Here is a 25508-nt window from a genome sequence, read left to right on the forward strand (position 1 = left end):
TTAAACATAAAAACGTACAATCTGCCACAAGGTTGCTTTTTTGTCTAAGAGCAGAACCGCCAAGAGACTTTCCTTCTACAAAGTTTGTGTCTCTAGTAATGTGTTAATTAATGACCATCCTTTCATAATGTGTGTGTGTGTGTGTGTGTGTGTATATATATATATTCAAATCACCACATGTCCACTTTAAATACCTTACAGCTCTGTCAGCTTTACCTTGGTAAAGCTGAAAAAACTAAGTTCATGTCTCTAGGTCCCTGACCTTTTTAGTTCAAGGTTATGTAAAAAATAATCTGTACCAAGTTAAAATTACTGATTAACTACATCATCGGCAGGTCTCTAACTTGCTGATTTAGGAGAAATGGAGTTGGAAGAGAGCTTGGTAGTTCTCCTGTCCCCAGTGCCTTCATGTTTACATGAAACTAAGCCACACAGCAGAAACCTAAAACTGTGTCTCTGGAAACCCTGGCCATTGTTGTTTTCACGGACTGATGTCATTTCTGTAGTGGGACTACTACCAATGGAGTTCCTCAAGATTTGTGAAGTGTTTAACCCTACTGGGTAGGAAGGAAATCTGGGTCCCACTTCTAGCTCTGCCTTCACACTGATTAATTATAGCTGGGAGACTGTGAACAGGTCCCTTGGCCTCTCATCTAGAAAATGAGGATGGGTTGTGTGATTCTTTAGAAGAGACTGTGTATATGGAAGTATTTAGCATGTCTCCTCACGTGTAACTGGTGTGCAAGAACTATGTTTGTTTCCTTCATACTGAATCATGCTGATGCTGTTAAGAATTCTAAGTTGTATTAATTCCTTGATTTCCAAAATAGCCATCATTATATTCAGTGAACAAATATGTGTTAACTGATCCTAGGTAGAAACGATGAGGCTCAGACCCAGTCCTTAAGGGAGTAGCTTATTATTATGGGCAATAATAATGATGATTGCTCTTAAGTTCCAAAAAGGACCAAATTTAGTGGCTGTTCACGAGTAAGAAAATTTTTGGCTGCAAGGAAACTTAGAAGTGTTTATTGAAGAGAGAACCCTGGAGCTCTTTCTAAAATTTCTAAAACCCCAGAAAGATGGGATCTCAACAGGTGGGAGACTGGAAGAAAGTCTGTGGAACGTCATGGAGATGGGTGAGTGTAAAGTGTGTCCAGAGAACGTGGGCCACCCAATTTGGGATGAAGGCTGTTGGAAGATGAGAAAAATGCGGGCTGGGATACAGACCATAGGAGACCTCTTAGCACCTGCCTGGGGACTTTGGCTGTTATACTGTAATCAACCAAGGTCATCAGGGTGGCATGTAGCCAGTGCTGTGCTGGGACTGAATTAATGTCAAAATTGCCAGTATGGCAAGTGGGGCAAAACCGAGACAGAAAAATCAGCCATCAGGAGAGAGGCTATTCTCACTTGTACAGAGGCCTTAAGACTCTAAGGGACTTGAGTATGCCTTCGTCTAAATCTACTTCAGGGCTTTTACCAAGTGACTATACAAGTTGGTGACCTGTATTTAAGATGAGAAAAGGAGATACATTATTTAAATGTTGTTTTAATGGGAAGAAGCCCTTATATTTGGAACAAGGATTGTTATGACCTGGCCTTAGAGTACAAAGAAAAGCCATGGAGAAGGTGATAGGAGCTTTGCTTCTAGAGGCCATGGCATCCTGGCAGGCCCAGGACAAAGACCTGAATTCAGGTGTCCATGATAACAGTGACAAAAGATTGCCTGAGGGAAAAACCAACCAGACTTGGCCTGATTAAATGCAACAGATAAAGGGAAAAAGTCCAGGACTGAAGTTTTGCACCTGAATGATATAATTAGCATTAACACCAGGGAGCAGATTCATACATGTGAGTTGTGGTCTTTTAGACCAGGAGTTATTTTGCCGTTTAAAACAAATTCTGCCCGAGGCAACAATGTCTGTTCATTTGTCATATTTCTGTTTATACAATCTAATATTTAAATATTATGCGGTTCATTTTTAAGTAGTAGAACAAAAAATGGGGTGGAAGAATCTATCCTAGAGATTAAGTATCAACTATCTGGTGATACTCTGGATACCAGCAAGTTGTTCTCCTAACACAAGATGTAGGCAAAGTTCTTCCCAAAGGCAAGAGTTCATTTCTACGGTTAATGCTATGGAAACAGTAAAAACACAAAGTACAAAAAGAAACATAAATAAAAGATTTTGCTTTTATTTAAAATAAAATGCATTTATACAGTCTTTAAACCATGGATTATTGGACAATACTGGTAATCCACCCCTCCCGGCCCCCTCTTGGGTTATGTGACCTAGGAATTTTGACTATAGCACCAATGCCGACTGTAACAGCGCAAAAGACAAGAACATGGCCAGTCCAGGCATTAGAGTTAAGGACATTGTGGCAAATCATGACTATAATGAAGTCATTCTTAATTTAGCAGATATGAAAACTGCACATTAATTATATTTTTAAAAGCATTTAATTAATGCAAAGATGCTACATCTAAGACATTTGCTAGTTGTGAGTTTTTTAAAAAAACTGTACAATTTATAAAATTTGTGTTTGTACATTAGTTACACAAAATGCATACTTCATAGACCTTTACTTCATATTGTAATGCAAAAGTTGCATTATTTTAGGCAGACAGTGAATATGCTGGTGAATACTAAAAGTGTTGTAATACAACAGGGTGTGAAAGTCAAAACACAAGACAATATACATACATGCTTATTCAAGGACAAAAACAAACCAAGCATAAGGGACCGATAGCATTTTCCTTCAAGGTCAAACAATAACATTATTGAATATCAGGCATCTTCCACAGGCCTGATTTATTTGGGGATGGGAGTGAGGGATGGGGAAATAATAGCTACCAGAAAGTAGGCATTTTTAAAACACATGATCAAATTAAACATACATTAAAACACATGCATTAAACATGATAAATAGACTTCATATAGTTTAAGCCCTGGATAGCTTTAAAGTAGATGGCTTGAGTTTCTTAGTTTGGCTAGCTTAAATCAGTGATGTTTTGTTCCTGACTTGCCCACTACTTTCGTTTTCAATTCCTGGCCCTAAGGAATGTGTGCCATATTCATGTCCATATATTGTATCATGATAGCAGATTAATAGTCGTGCTTGTTAGTGCACATATTAACTGGTCTGGTAAGGCAAAAAAGTTTTCATGATAAAATGATAAATTTCAAGCTTACTTTATTAAGCAGCATATAACAAACAACAGCTTTCAAAGTTAAATATTGTTATGGCCATGGAGTTTCATTACACAACATTTCTATTCACACCCAGCCACTGGTAAGTTTGTAGAACATCTCTTCATCTAAACTCTCATTTTGGTCTTTCGCACGCGTTGAGAGAAATATGTAGCCACCAATGAATTCGTGAACCACTTTGCAATCTACTTCGGTACATATGAAGGACAATCGTACTTCATCTGCAAACTCTACCGTGACCTGGAACAAAGACAAAGAACTGTCAGTCTCGGTAAAACTCCACATGGTTAGGCACAAGTGACGCTACTGTGCTATTTAATGTCTGCCCTATCACAAGACTATTTGTCGACCCTCAATTTTTTTTTAATCCTAAACTAATAATGCCTTCAGTTCCAAAAGAATACAAGTTGACTAGCCCCTCCCCGACTCCTTTTTAGTTTTCATGTTCTGAAAAGGAAGACTGAATGCAAAGGGTTTAGGTCATTATGTTCCCAAATGGTCTCTGGTGATTCAATTAATGAGAATGTCTCTCTTCAAGGCCTGAGAGAAAACCTACTTCCTGCATTTAATTTAATATTTGCTTCAGATACTTAACCTTTAGGTATCATGTTTGAGTACAGTAACAACCCCTCTTATCCATGGGGAATATATTTCAGGACCCTAAGTGGATGCCTGAAACCATGGATAGTACTGAACCCTACATACACTATGCTTTTCTTTCCTTTACAGATATACCTATGATAAAGTTTAATTTGTAAGTTAGATACTGTAAGAGATTAACAATAACAGAATTATAACAATATACTATAACCAAGTTATGGGAACATGGTCTCTCAACATACCTTATTGTACTGTACTCACCCCTGTGATAATGAGAAATGACAAAATGCCTATATGACGCGAGGAAGGTAAATGACATAGGTGCTGTGACATAGTGTTAGGCTCCTACAATATATCAGGAGGAGGATGGGTTATCTGCTTCTGGATCAAGGTTAACCACAGAAAAGTAACCTATTCTTCGATGCAGTAATAGGAAGTGCTACAATAAACCCAATGTCCCTAAAACACACAGCTTATCAGTGAAAGATTGTTTAAATGATACTTATGTACTTCAAGTCTGGGGGCAGCATGATATACAGTAGTAGCTGTGCCAGGTTTTAGAGCCCCTGAGCATCTCTGACTTTGGATCCTGATTCTGTGACTAAGTGTGTGGTCATAGCAATCATGGCCCATGGGCCTCTACATGTGAGTGTCCTCATTTGTAAAGTAGGGACAATCCAACTATCCCACACAAGGCTGTGGTGAGATTTAGAAATAGGGGACAAATACAAAAACATCTAGCATCATGACTGGCACAGAGTAGGCATTCAATAAACAGCAGCTGCTACTAGGAGTGAAAGGGATTTAGCATTACAGGAAAACAATCTTCTAAGCAGATCATTATATTCTTAGAGTTCTAATAACTGGGCTAGTTATGAACTAGGCAAGTTTAAGTGGGAAATGAATAACCAACCATGTTTTATACTTTACTTTAAGAGGTAATGGTACAAACAATCTATAGAATTTGTAAGTCTTTTAATTCTTAAGTTTTAGAAGGGCTATATATATATTTAAAAATTTTCTTTCTTGAAGTTTATTCATTTTTGAGAGCAAGGGGCAGAGAAAGAAGGGGTCACAGAATCTGAAGCAGGCTCTGAGCTGTCAGCACAGAGCCCAACGTGGGGCTTGAACTGGTGAACTGTGAGATCATGACCTAAGCCGAAGTCGGACACTTAACCGACTAAGCCACCCAGGTGCCCCAGAAGGGCTATATATTAATTCAAGTAACATTGTTATAGCTTACTATTTATTTTATTTATTTATTTTATTTATTTATTTATTTATTGAGTGAGTGAGTGTGCGCATGAGCAGGGTAGGGGCAGGAAGGGAGAGAGTGAATCCCAAGCAGACTGTGTGCTAACACTGCACAGCCCAATGCAGGACCTACGTCTCACAAACCTTGAGATCATGACCTGGGCCAAAACCATGAGTCGGATGCTTTAACTGACTGAACCACCCAGGTGCCCACCCCTAGCTTACCATTTTTATTTCCCAGTTCACATTCCACTGTTTCATGTTACTGAAACGCCATGTTTTGATTGCGTCTCCTGTGCTGGCATCCATCCTAATCAGTCTGTTATATGCAATTCCAATAAGTTCTTCTTTTTTTCCTCCTTGGAACCTATAGTATTAAAACATAATAAATGTTTAAAAACATGTTGGGGGTGGGAGGAATGTTGCTCTGTTTTTCTTTTTTTTTTTAATAGAGGGTCCAAGTGAAGCGAGGGGCAGAAAAAGAGAAGTGGGGCTCACCCGATGCAGGACTCAAACTCACAAACTGTGAGATCATGACCCGAGTCAAAGTTGAATGCTTAACCAACTGAGTCCCTGTTTTTAAGATGTGCTCTTTAACTCTCAAAAAAGTGATATTCTTATATAAGTAAAAAATAGAAATGCTATCATTTTGAGTTTTTTGGGGGGAGAGAGAGAATGCACAAGTGGGGGCAAGGGGCAGAGGGAGAGAAAATCTTAAGCAGGCTTCATGCTGAGCGTGGAGCCCGATGCCGGGCTTGATCCCATAATCCTGGGACCATGACCTGAGCCGAAATTAAGAGCTAGACACTCAACTGACTGAGCCACCCAGGCAGCCCAATCATTTTGAATTTTTAAAGTAAAAATTACAAGAATAGAAAATACATTTCAATATTCTTTACTGTAAAATTGCTTAATGGATCTCAGCACGTACTTTAAATGTTTAATTGAAATAGATTAAGTAAAAACGTACACATTAAGATTTATACATAGATGTTTAGTAGCAGAACCACTGACCTTGCAATAAAGTGTGTGATGCCAAATTCTGGTAATGACTGCCATGCTTGAATAAATCTCATCTTGGCTTCAATTAGACTCATCTGAGCTACATTCTGGTGGGCCTCCAAGATTCTTGCTGTTATCTAAACATGATTAAACATCACCTTTACCATCAGACAATATTCTTTCATTGCAGGAGCAAAACAAAAGTAACCAACTGTGCCCCACCCCACAATTACCTCTAAGAGTTGGAATTAGGAAATTTCTGAAGCCACATTTAGGAATTTTAGTTAAATAATGACTCTTCAAAATAAACCTTGATGTATTTCTTTTTGATTTCAGTTTCCATATATCCAGAAACAAAAAGTACTTTCAGGAGTAATAACTGCCACTCCCAAAACATATTCCAAGGAGACACACATATTTTGCTTTTATAAAACGATATGTTCTAATCCTGTACATGACAGGTTTTAAATTTAGCACCAAAACACAATATCAGAATGAGTACCTGCAATATAAATTCGTAGTGGACTATTTATTAGCACCTTTAATACTTGAAACCACCATAAAGATTTTTTTAATTTCTAAAGGTATCATTAGGAAAGTTAACTTTTAAATTATACTCACATTGGGATGACTACTCCCACAAAGAGTGGAAATCCATGAAGGCGATGGGGTGGGGGGGTGGGGTGGGGGAACTGTAGCTAGGGCTTTAAATATTTTATGTATTTATTTTCTTTCCTTTTCTTTTTTAAATATGGAGAACTTACCAAATCTCTTATATAGCCTGGCTGTAGATGGCAATGCGAGGAAAGAAAAAGGAAGCAGAAAGAAAAAAAAAGGCAATCAGAAAAAATGGCAATGAAGCAAAGAAAAAGTTGCGGTAACCTGCAAACCAAAATTCCAGCCAAAAACCATGCAAAAAAAATTACTTCAGGTAGAAACCAAGCAAAGTAAATGCAAGCATGAAAATGAAAACGAGAAAGCAGCGATTACTTTCCACTTTGAATACTGAGAAACACTTCCATATTATTTCAGATTGTTAAGTGTTACTAAAATTATGGGTAGAAATTTGTAGGGAAAAAAATAAAAAAGAGCAAATACCCTTTCCCTGCTCATTTACCAGTTCTTACTGGTTAGGGCAGAGCTAATGATTTTAGTAGGAGATCAAAATTAACATTCAAAAACCTTTAATGTTTTCAGATTGAGTCAGATAATATGACCCATGCACCACTTTTCAGAAATAAGTTGAAGGCATAAAATAAGTGCAGTGACCATACTGTTTCTTTATTTACACAAGAAAAGCAACCCCCCTCAATTACCATCTGTTTTTTGCATCCTTTTTCCTGGAAGGGAAAATGAAGAGATGCTATATACTACACTAGGAATGGTGGCTATACACACAGTAGTCTATTTCCATTTGTATTAACATGGATAAAATACCCAACAACTCTTTTCTTTAAAATGTAAAAATGCAGTTTGGGAGTCACAGTCATATAAAGATAGATATATATATATATATATATATATATATATATATATATATATATATATATATATAGCAAGTTTAAATAATATATAGTTTTGGGGATTTAAAGTAGATTAAATATAACAAATTCTCTGTATTGGTGGGCCCAAAGGAAAATCTTATGCCCTGATAGGAATAAAGGACCCCATGGCCTGGACCTCATCCTACTGGACTCCTGAACACCACTGTACTATATAGTTTAACTATTAAGCCCTATGTCCAATGACAAGTACAGCATGTGACACACAATAAGCAACTAAACTTCTGCCAATCAGCACTTTCTAGGTGTCAGGGCAATACATGGTCTCTACCTTCTGGGAACAACCCATAAATTTAGTCAGGGAAAGAAGGATTACAAAAGAATGTGTGTTTGATAAAATGCCAACGTGGAAGACAAGGCTGGAAGAATCCTTAACCACGGACCACACATACTGCCACCCCACCAGTTGAAGACAAACAGTCACTGTTTCTGTCCCCCAGAGAATTTTCACTTGACAATGTAGTTGAGAAATCAGGGTTGGAAAACTATCTTTTAAAAGTGAAAACAATCATTTGAGAGGCTTCTGAGAAAACAATTCAGTACCCATCTCTGACAGCTAAGCCAACATTTGGCAGTCTTCACAGTTAGACTTGAAGATCTTTTTTTCCTGGTACCTCGCAGTGAAAGAAGCTTGCTAAGATTTGAAACTGTTCCTTGCCTTTGAAGGCAAATGAATCCACTTTCAGAAACAAGGATTTTTTTTTACAAGTAATTTTTAAATGAAATAACGAAGAATAAAAAAATAAAATTAGTACTTGATTCACTTTCCCTTTTTAACTTACAATCTACATTCCACAAATCTCCCCAGGGCAGCATTTCCTCCATTCCTCACTACTCCCACATTGTAGGGACTGTGGGATAAACAATTTCCATGTAGCTTACACAACCTCTGAAACTTAAAGACAAATACTTGGTAATTAACCTTCTGAACATTTCCAGCTAAGTAATTTCAAACACGTATGATAAACATTATATTTAAAGTTAAGAATTAGTAAGTGTTCTGGGTATTTTATTGGGCCCTCCCAGTAATGTTTTAAAATTATTCTTGAACAGTAAAAATCAAACTAGATAGAAATGAAATATTTATTTTAAAGGCCTTCTTCACCCCACCTCACACTGAAGCCTTTGCCTTTTATGGCATGATGTTTGGTGTAGAGAATACTGGGGGCTATCCCAAATGAAATTCCCCTGCAAAGAACCTTTTATGTTGTACTGAAGAACCATTTTCCTAAATAGCAATCCTTTTATGGTATTAATTTCCAGGAAAGGAATTCTAAACAAAGTGAACAAAAGCAGTGAATTTCAATCAAAATTTACCAAACTCTGTCACATCACGCAAATCTTGGTTTAGGTTTTTGACTGTTAAGAAAAGACGATGTTAAAATGTAGACTATTTCTACCATTGTAAAGTTTATCTCCAAAGCTGGAAAAGTCCATTTTGACAGTGCTAAGTTGTTCTAGACTTTGCCGGGAAATGCTGGCTGTGCTTTGTACCACACACATATACGGAATAAAACTGCATGAATTAAGGAATTCAAAGCATACACACCATTTCAATTCCCTGAAAGAACACCCTGTTAACAGAGCGGTTTCCTTAGGTTGTTTAGAATAAATATGCTTCCAACTATTTTACCTTATGATCTGTCCTATTAAAATGATAAACATTTTTTAAAATGACTTAACTGACTGAAGGCCATCCACATCCCATTTTATATTCCAGCCACCTGATACGAAATTCAGACCATCATTAAAGCCACAAAGTTTTAACAGGGGAAACTAAATTTACAGTACATGTACAAAATCATGCGAGAAGAAAAGAGATGAAATGAATCAAATACCTGCTTGTTCTTGTACTTTTTTAGATAGCGAGGGGACACCAAACATTCAGGATTTATATCAGTTGTGATCTGCTCTGGTATTAACTGAGGATCTGGGTTTAAATGCTGCATCTTCAGGAAGGAAAGAATATTTTGGACTTCTAAGTTGTAAGAACTGTCTGCCATGGTCTTGCCTTTGGAGGCTAATCTGCAGGCTGCCATCCAGTGTGCATACTGTTTTTCCTGTTGAAAAGAAATACTGAAATATGAAATGTATCACATGATGGGTCCTTTAAGTATAAAATGTAAGGACGACTGGTCAACTCACTAGGGAACTGAAGAAAACTGAAGTTCACACTTTTAATTGGAAAACTTACATTGTCACAACGAAGCCAGATTTCATTCATGCCCTCTGCAACTGGAATCAGGAGTTTAATGTTAAATTTTTGGCCTGAAATGTTTACATCTGGGGTAACTTCACATCCTGTAATAAAAAAATTATTAAAATGGTCAAATTTACCTTTAAGAAATCACAAGCCACTATAGGTAGCTCTCATTTTATGGTATCTTAACATGCTGAATTTTGCTGTTTTGGAATCTTTAAACTGGGAAGCAAGGTTTTATCGCCCAATAATTGTTTGAGGTGGAGCAAAAGAGATCTAGTGTAGAAAAGGGGTATAATGCAGTTTGTGGTCCTCATAAAACTTCATTGAAGACAAGGAAAGGGTCCTGTTAAAAGGATATTACCAAAAAACACAACCCCACAAGTTTGATATTGTGCTGTTTTAATATCATTCAGTTCCTTAAATCTCAAGGTATTTGGGACTTTTAAGTTGCTAAATGTATAGGGATAACATTTTGGTAAGAATAAGCGACTGTTCAAAAGTAACCTCTCTGCCCACTGTGGGGCTTGAACTCATGGCCCTGAGATCAAGAGCTGCCTGCTCTACTGGCCAGAAGCCCCAAGAATAAAGGACTTTTATGATGCCTTTTCTGTGAAGCATTAGCTAGCAGCTTTACAGAAGCTGTGTGGTGGGCTGAACATACACTCAGTTAGATGGCGGGATAATGGCTGGCATAAACAAGTAGTAACAGTGTAACAGTGGAGAGGCACCCTGCAATCTGACCTTGTTCCACGCTTCTCTGTCACTTAATTACTGCCCATTTGTGGAACATCTCTAAGCCCAAATTTCCCAACCTTAAAACTCTACCTCACAGGAATGCCGTAAGGATAAAGAAGATAACAGACATGTCAGAGCTTTCTAAACGGTATTCCAGTTATCACCCTCAATGTGTCTTAAGACCAGCAAGTAGGCTCCTAGACTGTTAGCAGGGCCTGTGGTCACTTTGCTCTGTGTACCGGAGCAACATCTCTCTGTACAGAGAGTATAAGGAACAAGATAATAAAGCTCTCTACATCTACCACAAAGAAAGGACAAATACAAAGCACTGTATTGAAAACAACAGAATATTGTACTTTTTTTAATGTTTATGCACTCTGATAAGAGGGAGTGGGCACTGCACACGCATGCAGGGGAGGGGCAGAGAGAATCTCAAGCGGGCTCCACACTGTTAGCACAGAGACCAACTGTCGAGCCGGACGGTGGCTCGATCCCGTGAACCGTGAGATCATGACCTGAAATCCAGAGTCAGACGCTAAAACGACTGAGTCACCCAGGCTCCCCAAGAAACAGAACATTTTAGATAAATGGAAGATCCTCTTCTCCTTTCCAGAAACACCTATCATGAATTTAGTGGACTTTCTCCCTGTTTGCTTTCTTTTAAAAAATATTAGCTACAGCATTTACCTCTTTCTGTACAAGGATTACAAACTATCAGGAAGTTTGCATTTAATCTGCAAAGGTAACACAAAGAGGAGACGTTTGAAGATAGTTCTTTTGCAGATTTCATTACTCACTGAAGCAGACTTAAAAGTACACAATCCCATAATCATGTCTCTTTTAAAAGTAAAACACCAAAAAAACCTAAAAAGCTTGGCGAGGCATAGTGAGTGGTAACTCAGGTGCTACTGTAGGCGCAAAGGCACCTGTCAGGCCACACATCTCAGACAATATTCACTCCGTGCCACCTCGGGTACCTACGACCATGGCAATGTGCCACGCTTCACTGTAGCCCAATTGCTGCTCCTCTGACACGTTCTAACCGCAGTCTTCAAACTCTTTGAGTCCTGCAGCCCTGACACCTTCTCCCCATCATGTTTTCACTTCTTCCTTTTCCTGAGTCCAGCCTGGACACCATTCACCAGCTATCACATCCAACTCCCTAGACTCACCGTATTTCCATTAATACACATTAACCAAGACCTTAACCCTGGCTCCATCCAACCACCTCGCTTTTACTTGCCTATAATAGGCTGCTGAGCACTCTAAGGAGGGGAGGGGGAGAAAAACCACAAAACCAAGCAGATAGGTTTCACCAGAAATTCATGGATTCCCAAACTCTACCTGGCCCTCAACACTTGCATCCTGTGTTTTCAGACACTCTCAACAATGTTTATCTCAAATCTTCTCAGGCCTCCGATGCCGCTCACTCTCAGGGGACAACTTCACATCTTTTCTCCAAGAAAGCCATGAGAAGTAGTCACACAGCTTCCTACCACCACAGCCGATAAAGCTTGCTGCCCTCACTCCCACAGTGGGATGGCATCTCTCTGATCCCAAGTGGGCTGTTTTCTGCCATCCCAGGAACCTTGCTCCATCACAGAGATCCTCTTCCTCTCCCAGACACTACTTCTCTATTTCTAGTGTGATGTTTCCATCAGCATTTCACTTCCTTGAGTCTCTCCAATCTTGAAACAAAATGCCTTTCTCCTCCACCTTATACCTCTCTCTGCTGTTACTGCCCTCTTTCCTCCCTCCTTATTACAGGTAAGGTTCATCAAAAAACTATCTTTGTTTCCTATTTACTTCTCAATGACTGTACTTTGGCTCCCATACTCAAAAGGCCACTGAAATCCGCTCCAATCTGTTCTGCATCAAGGCCACCAACCACCTCCAATGTGGCTAAATGCTATGTCGGCTTCACAGTCTTTATCTTACTTTTCTGTAGTATTTGATGCCAGTGATTATGCTGTCCTTTTTGAAACAACTTTTATCTTAGTTCCCACCATGTCTCATTTCCATGGTCTCCGTAAGCATTTTTTGTTTCCCTTCCTCTAATCTGCCCTGTATCTCAAACACAGGTGTTCTGCAGGGTTCTGTTCTTAGCCTTTTCATATTATAGACAACCATTCTAATGGCTGCCATTTATCATTAACGCTAAAACTGATACCATAAGTATTTGCAGTGCGGATCTCCCGTGATCCAGTGGCCTACAAGTTACCTCCAACAGCTATCCCACAGGCACCTCAAATTTAAAATAACCCAAAATTAAACTCACTGTCCTTCTCCCCGAAATAAGCTCCTCTATATTCTCAACTCTATCCATCCAACTTGTACAAGCCAGAAATAAGTCCCTCCCCATGAGCCTCTCCCAAATCAATCACTCAGGATGCTTGCTGACTGGGCTTTCTCAGGATCTTCTGAATTTGAACCCTTTTCTCCATCCATATTGATCACCTTAATCTGGATCACCGTCACTGTTCTAAAATTATTCCTCTATACTGTAGCCAATATAAATAGGATGGATCCTGTTATTTTCATGTTAATACTTTCTCAGTGACACTTCATTGCTGCCAGTTTAAAAAACAATCCCTAACATTTTTATCCTCCAAAACATGCCAATTTCTTCAGCTGTTGTCCCTCATCTATGTAGAAATCAGATTCAATAGCCACTAGGAAGCATTCATCCTCTGACTTGGTTGAACTCTACATTCCAACAGCACAAAACCCCCTGTGGTTGCTGATGCTTTTCTCCAGGAATTTCTGCATACCAATCTCTGCCACAAGGTTTTTACCAATTCTCCTTCCTTCCATGGGCCTTGAGTTAGACACTGGATCTAACTCTGGCATTATTTCTGCCAGGATATTCCCCACCATCGCTGAACACTGAGACAGCACACACCCTTATCTTTGCTCCTCCTTGGACCTGTTACTTTTTAAAGTACTATTCATTGCCCAAATTGTCACTGTTTATCTCCCAAATGCTCTAAACACCCAGAGGGGTGGGTCTGTAACCTGTTCCTGCTCATGTCTCCAGGATCTAGCACAACTGGGGCACAGGAATTCAATCAGTATTGGAACTGAATTTGTTTTCAGAACTTTTCATTTTAGATCTCCAAAGGCCTTAGAGAACATCTAGTCCAAAGTCCAAAGGCATGGAGAACACTCTCATTTCTTAGAGGAAGGTACTGAGGTCCAAATGGGCTATTTTTCTAAAATCACAGGGCTTATTTAGTAGCAGAACAGGAAGTAAGCCACTTGATTTTTAGGCTAGTGATATCTTCATTAGTGTGATGTGTGGGAAAATGGAATGGAAAAGGTAGGATGACAGCACACTGTAAGCCATTTTCCATACTAGGACTTGACTTCTCAGTCATGCAGGGGGGAAGGTTAGGGATGTAACACGGTTAGAGAAAGCAGGGGCCAGAAGACAGATCTAGTCTCTAAATCAAGAGCAGATAATCTGGGCTGGTCCTGGGCAGCTGAGGACAGAAGCAAGAACAAGAGCTGCAACAGATTCTAAAAGTAACAAATAACAAAAGAGACCCAAAAGTTAACTCATGGGTCTTGGAGAGAAAGGCAGTTAGCCTAATTCAAAGTTTTAGGAAAATTACAGTATTCCAACACATGGGCAGAGCAATCTTCTACCTAGGCCAGGGGTTTCCTTTTTTTAAAACAACAGTTCAGATAACTAGTGAGCAGAACACAGAGCAGAGATTTGGACATTTCGTTGAAATATACTAAAAATATCCTAATGTACTACGTAGAAAAGAAAATGAAGACTATAGATCAGGGAAAGCACCTTTATATTTTAAGCAATAAATACAATATTTTGAGAATAATTTCTGTGAATGAGTCAGGGGCCCCCTTCTTGGGTACTTTTGTCCAAATATGGACATTTTTAGTTAGAAAGGCATATTGCTTTACATATAATGATAAATGTACATGCAAAACGTAACCCAGAGGAGAAACGGGTTGGGCCAATAGGAATGAGCTTCTTGGACAACTAGCCTGCCAAAGGAACTGCAACCAACAGGCCGTGAAACCAGAAGGCTACCCCACAGCTCCATAGCCTGGAAACACCATGCTCCTTTCTCAATTCTGCCTCTCCAACCCCATAACTTAGTTGGGAATTGAAGTCTTACATGAATGCATCTGATTGGAATAAAAATCTCACTGCAAACAAGTCCAGAAAATGTATTTTAGTTTTCTAGCCTTTGCTGTAAGAGTGTGGAACAGTGAGATGACAATCCACCAAGCATGCTGGTGCCAAGGGTGCAGGGAGTGTGGTGTGGGCACATAGGAGAGCAGTTCTCGCTGGAAGTGAGCCAAATGGTTTTAGTGAATATCCCCATAAGTGAAGTGGTGATCAACAATCTGCAACACCCTGCAGATAAATCACGGCAGGAGGCAGCAAGATGTCCTCTAGCCGTAGAAGAACCAGACCAACCTGGACAGGAAATTCTCCTTCTGCCTGAACCACTGCATCAGTCAGATAAAAGAAGTGAAGGAGCAGTGTGAAGAACCAAAGAAGTCACCCAAGTGGGGAGTGAAATGGAAAAAAAAAAGACCAAAGCCAGTAGCTCTGAGTCCTCAGCCAGGAGCAACTCAGGCCACAGCAAACAAGGTTGCCACAAGGGAGTAGAAACATGTCCAATAACATGTGCCTCAAATACCAGCCCCTTAGTGACAGCTTTGGATTTGAAGAGATAAGAGGAAACCAAAGAGATTCAGGTTGTTGACGAGGAGGAGCCTCAGAGGTGTATCCTGGGGCTACCCCAGGAGCCAAACTGAGAGCAGAGTGTCGAACGAAAATGTTCAGGAAGGTGTTGTGGGAGGGTTAAGAAGTTGGCCAAACCCCATAGGTGCCTGCTGCCCCATTGCGGAGCCAAAAAGAGACTGGGGGTCGTGAGGGGGACCAGCTTATCATCAGTGAAAGTCAGGAAGAAGAGTAGGATGCTGATGAGGAAGGGAAAAGCCAGCAAAAACGGAGAGGACTACAACACAGATGAGAATGAACAAAACCTGAATGACCTAATGCTGAGGATGAGAAAAGAGGCACCACAGATTTACTTGACGAGAAGAAAAGTGGAATCACTTCAAATGAAGACTGTACAAAGAGATTACAACGAAATATTTGTGGGAAATGGAATGCTTAAAATTGTGACAAAAACTATGTACCAAAAAAAAGAATCTAGACCTAAAAAAGTACCATAAAGGAGTAATGTATCTGCTGAGAAACACACCCCTGCCCCACCCAGCAAAGTGAAGTTTATTGACTGTTAGCCAACAGAAAGTTTCTCCATCAACACTGGTCACTCCAAGGCTTTCCTTACCTCTTAGGTTCATCTGATGAGCTGGTGTGCCACTGGATTCTTCTTTGCTCTTATAGCAAGAAATAGATGTATCTTTAAAGGTGCACCAATATTGCTTGTAACCTTTTAGAGTCAGTTTTTTTGGCCTACATGTCAAACAGAATTAAGAGGAAAACCACTTTTGAAATAACTTTATCAACAGTATGTTTCAGCAGCAAAGTTTCAAAACATTAAAAGTCTGAGGCCAAGTTTTACATATATTCAACTAAGTTCCCCTGGGCCAGCATGTTATATTCAATGTTGCTGTTATTGGATTTGTCCCCTCTCGATCAATCTACTCAGGAAGATCTCAAACAGTGAATGGGTAGAGGAGAAAGGAGGGCCAACAATCTAGTATTTCTGTCAGTGGTAGCCATCTCTAACACTAGCAGGTCACATGGAAAGGACAAGAAACAAAAGGTGAAGTAAATGTCACCAATCGGAAAGCTCCTAGGTCCTATAATCACCAGCAGATTCCTGAGTGTGTGCAAGGCTGCCTTTGGAGCCTCTCTGAACGAGGGTACTGGTCTCTCTCAGGGTGTAACTGAATGGTGCTTCAACTTGCCACCCAAGGCCAACACGAAGATGACAGTAATCATGACAGAGAGTGGGTAAGTAAAGGTGTGAAATGCGAGAAGAAAGGGGGTAGGGAGCGGCATCTGAAATCATGCCCTTATCTTAGAAACTTTCCATACGGTAAGCTGTTATATGTTTAGCTACAGTAAATGGTTTATTCCATAATGGCTTCACACCTTCTATTCCATATCACCTCCTCTCCTTTCTCCCTTTTCTGCTTTGATGCCTAGATTCTGTGGACTGTGCCCAGATTGATGAAAGTCTAGATAAGATACACAAAAACCTTATTATAAAATATGCCTTGAACAAATGAATAAAATTCAATAGAATCTGGGGCTCTGAACAAGGAAATAACTGCTGGCAATAATAGTTCATTATGTCTTGCTTTCACCCGGAGGGGATGTTTTATGCTAAAATGCCACTGTATGTTTCAGTCTACATGATGCAATCTAGGTTACATAATGTTTGCTTTTCCCCTTTAAGAAAAATGTTCATCAGATGAAACAACTCACGAGTACTGCAATTTTAATTTGGTGAAGATGGTTATTTTCTCTCATAATTCATAATGCATATGCTAAAGTAAATTCCAACATGAATGTGACTACAAAATTGATACTTGTCATTCATTAATATTTGGAATTCCTCCCCTTTTGTACTTACTTAAAAACTTTAATATAGTCAGCAAGTTCAGGAATAGAAGTGATGTCACCCTAGGGAAAGAATTAAATCATTTTTTTTCTGATTTTTCTTAAAATTTGAAACTCTAATATTTAGTATCTGTCATCAAGTATCAGTGTATTCAATAAACAAAATTACATAACATACAGATTATTAAGGTTTTAAAAGTACAATCATAATGTATGGTCATATGTACAAAGCCATTTTTTTTAAAGTTTGTTTTGTGAGAGAGAGAGAGAGAGAGAGAGAGAGAGAGAGAGAGAGAGAGAGAGGGAGGGAGGGAGGGAGGGAGGGAGGGAGGGAGGGAGAGGATCCCAAGCAGGCTCCACGCTGTCAGCGCAGACCCCAATGTGAGGCTCGATCCTACGAACCATGAGATCCTGACAGAGCTGAAACCAAAAGTCTAACCAACTGAGCCACCCAGGCACTCCACAAAGTCATTTTTAAGTGGCATACAAAGCTAATAAAAAATGTGATCAAAATGGCAGTTCATATAACCTATAAGAACATATTATTCTAATTCAGCTAAAATTGTTTACATCTGCACATGAAAATTTTATAAAATCCTAACAGCCCTTAGGTCAGTGTTTCTTCTGTAACAACTAATTCCCAAGCTTTAAAACTAAACTTAGCATTTAACATTTTTCCCAAGATCTGCTTTTCTCTTTTTGTAACATTTTAAATGTGAAGCTCACTGAATGGATGTTACCATGACTTCACTCTACCTTTTACTCTGCAGAAACGTTCTTCCACTGCTTGTGAGAGAATGTGCAGATATCTCGAGATCTATCTTCACTGTATCCTAGAGACTAGAATATTAATTTAAAAATTTTCCCTGAAAGTTTCTGATAAGTCAACACCTGTGTTCTCTAAAGCATTAAATCCACAAAAAGGTAAGAATTCAAACTAAACTAGTAGGGAAAAAGATTCACCATACCAAAATTGTTGATGTTTTCCCTCCTTCCAAAGTGATCTCCAGGTCTGAAAGAGCAGCATCAACTTCGTCTACTTCTTTGTCACTGTTGTTCAAATGATTCTCTGATGTCATGATTGACAGCTTATTGATGTGATACTGAAAAAAGAAATGATATTTTATTTAAATGTCTGTTCTAACTAGTAAAACTTTAAAATGAGATCACTATTCGCATCTATATTGAAAGCTTTTCATCACCTAACTTGAAAAGATATAGTGTCCAAGAACTAGAATAGGAAAATAAATGGCAATGCACCTAAAATCAGTGTCCTAAACATCCCAATAAATATTTATCCAGGATATATGAAAATGATTTAGTTTGGGAAGCCCTAGGACTTAGAGTTAACAGGTTGTCCACTAAGCTCCACATGAGCAGAGATTTTTTTACTCTTTTCTCCCCACTGCAGTATTCCGTGTGTCTAGAACAGGTCCTAGAACCAATGAATACTGAATGAATTAACAGAATATGCATCAGGTCTTTTGTAAAAATATATTAACATTGATTACCTTGTGTTACTATTACTACCCTGCAGAAGAAAATTAGTTGAAAGCTAAAGCCCTTCTTCCCCTGGCCCCCCAGCCTCAATTCAGTGCTGCAAACATGATCAGAGGAAGATGATGTTTATATCTCAGTTACGTAACAATGATAAGATGGATTACATTTATATGTGAACACACACACGTGCATATTTGTGTATATATACCAGAGTAGTGGTAAATACTCCTTATGCAGCGAGAAAAATCTTTGCATAAAGAAAAACTAGTAATGATTTTAAATATATTTAGGTCACTTAGAACAAATATTAATAATCTATTAGATTCTGATGCTAAACCTTACAGAGGTTTCACACAAAGGTAAGTAGAACTTTTGAATCACTTAATCTAAAAAAAAAACCTCTCTCTTTTTTTTTAAGTTTATTTATTTTGAGAGAGAGAGAACGTGCATGTGTGAGCACGAGCAGGGGAGGAGCAGAGAGAGGAAGACAGAATCTCCAGCAGGCCGCACGATGTCAACACAGAACCCGATGTGGGGCTCGAACCCACGAACTGGGGCTTGAACCATGAATCATGAGATCAAGACCTGAGCTGAAATCAAGAGGTGACATTTAACCGACTGAGCCACCTAGGTGCCCCTAATCAGTTTCCTTTCAAAGCATTAAGTAGCACTCCAAATTTCTAAAGTATTCATTCATTGAATAGGATCTATTCATGGGAACACTGAATGAACTAATCTGAGACCAACTGTCAGTGTTCCTCTGTATTTTAAGATTAGTGAATTGATAATGAATAGTCTCTGGCTATACCTTCAACTGTGCTGAAATGAGATCCCTCCAGTGATAGAAACTTCCATGTTCACAAATCATGGAGAATGTGGTAGGTTGAGGCCCTCAGGAAGTTGCCTCAAATGTCAGTAACATTAAGAATCGTCAAGAGAGTTGGTTAAAAATACATATTCTTAGGTTCACCCCACAGAGATTTTAATGTAGCAAATCTGGAGTCCAGCCCAGAATCTGCATTTTTATTAAGTGACTTAGGTGATTCTGATGCAGAAAGTCCTTTTAAGTTATACTGTAGAAACCCTGGCTATGAATGGGAATGGTCATAAAACCCCGGCTTTGCTTTCAGAGGTGCATCGGTTATCTTTTAAATGTTACAATACAGACTTGGACCTAAATACTTTAAAAACAGTGTTATTAACCTTTCTGTTTTTGATCCACTCCTCCTTACTTTGTTTCTTTTTACTATTGTAGATTTACGTTACACAGGGAACCAGAAGCCCCAAGTTCAGAGTGCAGACTGTCTAAAATAAAAAGAATAGGCATTTCTTTCCCATCTTCTCAAAGTTTCCCCCTTCTGTACTGGATGGATTCTTAGAGCCTTTGGTTCAGTTTCTGGGAAGGCTTCTAAGAACTCAGGATTTGTAGTCCAAAATTCTCTTATAGAATCTAGATTCTAGGGGCACCTCGGTGGCTTAGTCAGTTAAGTGTCCGACTTTGACTCATGTCATAATCTCACGGTTTGTAGGTTCGAGCCCCAGGCTGGGCTCTGTGCTGACAGCTTGGAGCCTGCTTCAGATTCTGTGTCTCCCTCTTGCTCTCCCCCTCCCTCTCTCAAAAATAAACATAAAAAAAAAATAATAAATCTAGATTCTCAAATGGTTCAGGAGAGCTATGCTTTGGGACATTGTGTCCACAAATTAAAATTCATGTCTTGAAGTGTTTTCTACTGCACTAAAATGGACTGTCTACTGTACACTGGGTGAGGGAAAGCTATGAAATGGTCCTATTTCTGTGAAAATACAACTGTGTGTGTCTATCTGACCCTTGGACAACATGGAGGCTAGGGGCACTGACTCTCCCAAAACCTTACTAATAATAGTCTGCTCTTGACCAGAACTTTATCAATAAGAAACAATTAACATATATTTTGTATGTTATACATGTATAGACTTATTCTTACAATAAAGTTAGAGAAAAAAATGTAAGGAAAATACATTTACTGTAATGTATTTATTTATTGAAGAAAATCTGCACATAAGTGGACCCATGCAGTTCAAGCCTGTGTTGTTCAAGGGTCAACTATATTCTCACTCAGCAAATTTTTTTCAGCACCTACTATGTGCTCATAGGTACATCTGTATCTGTTGGTTTTTTAAAAAGTGCATTATTTTTATAATAAAAAGATAAATACTATATAATAAAAGTCTGTGATTTTCCCCCACATACATTTTATATGTACTACTCTTCTGTCATTGGCAAAACCATCACTAGAAAATTATAAGCCTATATTCTAAGTGAGAAAGATGTAGGTAGAAAACTATAAACCAAGTGAGATACTTTGAACAAAATTACTCCAGAATTTAATTCACGAAATTCTTCAGATAGTCTGAATTATCCAAAAACACAATAGAAGATTCTTAACTAGCTGATTAAACAAGTCTCTACCTAAACTAATTTATCTGCCATCAAAGATTTTCCTTGTTTAAGCTTTGTTTCGACTCCCTTCTTTTATCATATAAACTAAGGAGAAATGAGCTTTTCTTCTACTGTAAATAGGACAATTTTTTAAGTCTTAACCAGAAAACCTTCCTGGATGCATACAAACATTTGGAAGACTGGGAGCATTTTTATTTGTGTTCTAAAGAGAAGAAAATAAAATCCTTTTTACAGTGAAAGCTTTTAATAAGTAAATGTCAACTTTGCTTCCTGTACTTAAAGAACACTAATTTTGTCAGGACTTCTGACAAAACCAGAATTCTACCATAATCTGAGAACATTCACCAAAGCCTCATTCAACTATGTGAACTGTAAGAATGACTAATCTGTAGTCAGCTGGATCCCAGTGTTTCTAAGAAGGCAGATCTGTGGATGCCACCCTAATGTTATTTTACTAAAGGGGGAAAGTTTCGAAAATATAAGCACTACTGTATTCTTAAAAAGTTGGTATGCAAGAACTACAGTTGAGAAAACACTGGTTTAATCTAAGGAAAACATTACCTACTTAAAAAAAAATTTTTTTTAATGTATTTTGAGAGAGAGAGGGAGCGCCGTGTGCCTGTGAGCAAGGGAAGTGCAGAGAGAGAAGGAGAGACAGAATCCCAAGGAGGCTCACACCCTCAGCGCAGAGCCTGAAGTGGAGCTGGATCTCATGAACTGTGAGATCATGACCTGAGCTGAAATCAAGAGTCAGACACTTAACCGACTGAGCCACCCAGGTGCCCCTAACTACACCTTAAGGATTATCATTCTGAAAACTAATTTATGTTTTGTTTCAGTAGTCCATTAAAATTTATCACCTTTAAAATGTATTATTTTTGCTATAGCCACTTAAAAAATATTATCAGCCCCAGCTACTTAGGAAATTATGCAAGTAATAAGCTTCATTTTAGAAATGGGATTTTCAATGTAGATCTTATTTCTAAAGCAAAATGGGGTAGTTTTAAACTAATATATATGTGGGGTGGGAGAATAGTTTTCTTCTATAGGATACAAAAAAAATAGCTGAAGTATATACCACTAAACTCTGAAAAAACAAAAAGTTAAATTCATGTATTTACTTTGCCTTCTAAGTGTATATTCATTTTCAACACAGCAAAAAGCAAACACTATCAAAATGCTACTGGAATTACAATGCAACTTTACTATTTAAAAATAATCCCCTATCCTTTCCATTGAAAAGTCCCATTTACCAATACTCTCCACTACCTGCAGGGCTGCAAACATCATCATTTCTTCTTCTGTGCATTCAATTTCTTCTAGGAGAATAGCCCATTTGGCCTGCTCATAAAGCTGATTGATTCTGATTGCATCATACTGCAGCAAAAGAGACATAATCCTTTTGTAATACATCACCTTTAACATAAAATAACTTGAAAACTGAATATTCACGTTCAACGCTTGGAAAAAAAAAGTTTTAATACACATTTTTTCCCTGGGATTTTTATTTAGTATCAAATACTCAATAATGAGAACGATACTTACAGGGTTAAGTATGTCTATATATACCCACATCTAATTTTCCATTAAAAATAACACTGAGATGTCCAAAACATTATTATCCAATATTAGAAATAGATTCTGTGTTATTTTACAGGGAAACAATCATCAGATATTCCAGAGTTCTTAAGAAAATGAATCTGATTTGAAAGACATTTAAAGGGTAAAAGTGACTGCTTTTCAGTGTTGGTACTGCAACCTGCCACACTAAAATGTTATAATCAGAGAGTAAATTATTTTAGGGAACATCTTATTCACTAGGGAAAAGCATGCTTAGACAAAGTGTCAGGTCCTTGTAAAGAGCAATTATTTTAAGAATCTGAAATAAGACAGTACATATTTGTACTTGTGGAGAAGATTTATTTATATATTGCTGAATTATCCATTTAGTTACATTAAGAAAAATTAATAGTAATGTCTTAACAATACATAGCATCCCCTTCCCCAGCAAATGTAACTATGTTCCTAAAACAACTTTGGTTTTACTAAAATGAGACATGATATGACCCAAAAGGGACTAAAATTATTTTTATAGTTCCAATATATACATTTTACAGTTACAATAAAGAATTACTTAAGCACATAATAAAAAATGAAAACTATATACATGAAAATCTAGACACTAATCTAGACATGAAAAGGATGAGAGGTAGTCAAGAGAGGTTCCTTTCCTCCCAAGGATGATAAATAAGGAAGCAAAAGATCCAAATCTCTGTGCCATATGTATTCTAGGGAAAAATACTTGAGATTTCATAGCAAATTTAACTCTTCTAGGAAAAGCAAAGTGATACAATCATTTGATACTAAAAACATATTACAAAGTTTGGCTATTAAATGAGAAGAAATGTAGGCTTAAAGAATTTTTAAGCAACATCTTTTGATTTATAATTAGAAATCTGAAAGTCATTTAAAAGGTACTATTTCAGAAAAATCTTGTTTTACAAAAAGCACAGCTGGAGAAGTGTTAAAAAAACAAAACAAAACAAAAACAACCCTAAAACTAACTTTACCAATTCTGTAGTACCAAGCTAGTGCTTTTAAAAATACAAATCAACCAAAAGTTCAATTATTTTAACAAAAAAGAAAAAGGTTTAATTATGCTTCCGACTTACTAACACAATAGAATTATTTCAAATATAGATGCCTTTGTCTAAAGCTTAGGCTTTTAATATTATTCAGACTTGCTATATATGAATGATTCTTAACCCCATCAACTGCAAAAACCAAACATCCAAATGAACAAAACAAAAAGAAAAAAAAGACGACATCCCTCTAAAACCCTCGGTACCTTTGGATTCAAATCAAAAAAGCTGTAATACTTGAATCGGAGAAGCAAGGCCTCATTTTCCTTCACATCCTGTTCCATGAGAGATCTTGAGGAATCAAGCCACCTGGACAGATTAACAAGGGCATTAGAACAAAGCAAGACAAGATTAATAAAGTATCTCTACCTCTCACTGGAGAAAGAAATTCTTCAACATATCTGCATTTTAAAACTTACCCTTGGTTGATTTTTGCTTTGTCTAGAAGAGCCTGGGGCTTGAACATTTTTGCCAAGATTTCCGGTGATGTGATTGGCTGACTGACAGCAAGTATACCAGGGTTGCCTTCTGACAAAGCACTGTCACCGAACCAAGCAGAAGTTGGTGACAAGGGGCTTCCATCATGAGAGTCGTAAGTGGGGGTCATTGTTTTACTATAAAGTCCTGGGCTTGAATATATACTTCCTAATAAATAACATGAAAAACAGGTAGTAAGTATGAAGCACAGAATCTTAGTTTTCAGTAATACATACTACGATGATTTAAAGCAAATTGTGAAACAAAAGCTTCGTTCTGGAAGGAAAGCTTAGTGCATTATTTTACCTGTCTTGAAAACATGTAAAATTAACTTTAACTCTACTTGTATAACATTAGAACATGTAATAACAAGGTCAAAAGAATATAATTAAGTTGGCAGAAAATCTGGGGGAAAAAATCAGTTCAAGAGAATTAGAAGGAAGACAAGTTAAGGATATAGCTGAAGCAGACAGACCAAGTTTTTGTTTTTAATTGTGGCAAGGCTCACCTTTCAGAGGGCCAATGTAAAGAACATCAGTGCCTATAGGAAAGGAAAGAAAGGAATTCAGAAGATAAAGGAAAGGCAACAATAGAAGACAGAAACAAAGAATGAAAAGGAAAAGGAAATGGGAAAAAGAAAACAACAGATTTTTTCCTAATATGAATCATAAACTAAAGTTAAGTATTTCAAATGAATTTAAGAGTAAAGAATCTTAGAAACTGTAACCTAACTGTAAAATAAATGTTTTTGTCCAATCAAAAGAATGAAATTGTGCTCAAGTGTCCAGGGACAAACATATCCACATTTATCACCCTTTGAAATCCGTACCTTGTTCTAAGAACTCAATGTAATTGAATAAATGCACATAAATTAAGAGAACAATTTTATGTTAATGTTTTCTTATTGAACAGCTAAACTGGTTCCAACAGATTTACAAATAAAGTATTAAAGCAAAGGGGTAGATAAAATTTTGCTAACAAAGATACATTTTATAATTAAGCCCCTGAAGGCAGGGATATTGTATCTTCTAATTCCTCAGTGTTCAGTAGGCCAGACACAAAGTAGAGGCTACATAAATAAAAACTTGAATTAAATCAACTGACAATATATCCTCTATCATCTAAATTATAAAAATTAGGAGATAAAATTAAGACTTAAAAAACAAAAAGTTCAGAATGGCATTAAGTAAAAGCATCTCCCTTGAAGTCCTAACTCTGTTCATTATATTTTGTCTTCATAATTAAAAAATGTGTAAATGAGTATCACACTGTTAATGGATGATGGAAAGAGAATGGCT

The 25508-nt window shown here is 37.8% G+C and overlaps 1 protein-coding gene across 2 annotated transcripts in view; it reads right to left on the minus strand.

Annotated features, from left to right (window-relative positions):
- Positions 1-2179: 2179 nt before the first annotated feature.
- FERMT2 (FERM domain containing kindlin 2) overlaps positions 2180-25508 on the minus strand; it is an 83982-nt gene continuing 60653 nt past the window's right edge. The window contains exons 5-16 of one of the 2 annotated variants that reach the window (XM_042989706.1): positions 24153-24378; positions 23940-24042; positions 22361-22468; positions 18120-18254; positions 17165-17214; positions 15911-16035; positions 9831-9937; positions 9475-9696; positions 6839-6859; positions 6087-6211; positions 5298-5439; positions 2180-3458 (exon numbers count right to left, since the gene is read on the minus strand). In XM_042989706.1, the coding sequence (XP_042845640.1) occupies positions 3285-3458; positions 5298-5439; positions 6087-6211; positions 6839-6859; positions 9475-9696; positions 9831-9937; positions 15911-16035; positions 17165-17214; positions 18120-18254; positions 22361-22468; positions 23940-24042; positions 24153-24378 (1538 nt within the window). In that variant the 3' untranslated portion in view covers positions 2180-3284. The remainder of the gene's footprint in view (positions 3459-5297; positions 5440-6086; positions 6212-6838; positions 6860-9474; positions 9697-9830; positions 9938-15910; positions 16036-17164; positions 17215-18119; positions 18255-22360; positions 22469-23939; positions 24043-24152; positions 24379-25508) is intronic. The other variant, XM_042989707.1, reaches the window with a different exon arrangement.

This window comes from Panthera tigris, chromosome B3 (genome assembly GCF_018350195.1).
Source record: "Panthera tigris isolate Pti1 chromosome B3, P.tigris_Pti1_mat1.1, whole genome shotgun sequence".
Taxonomy (NCBI): domain Eukaryota; kingdom Metazoa; phylum Chordata; class Mammalia; order Carnivora; family Felidae; genus Panthera; species Panthera tigris.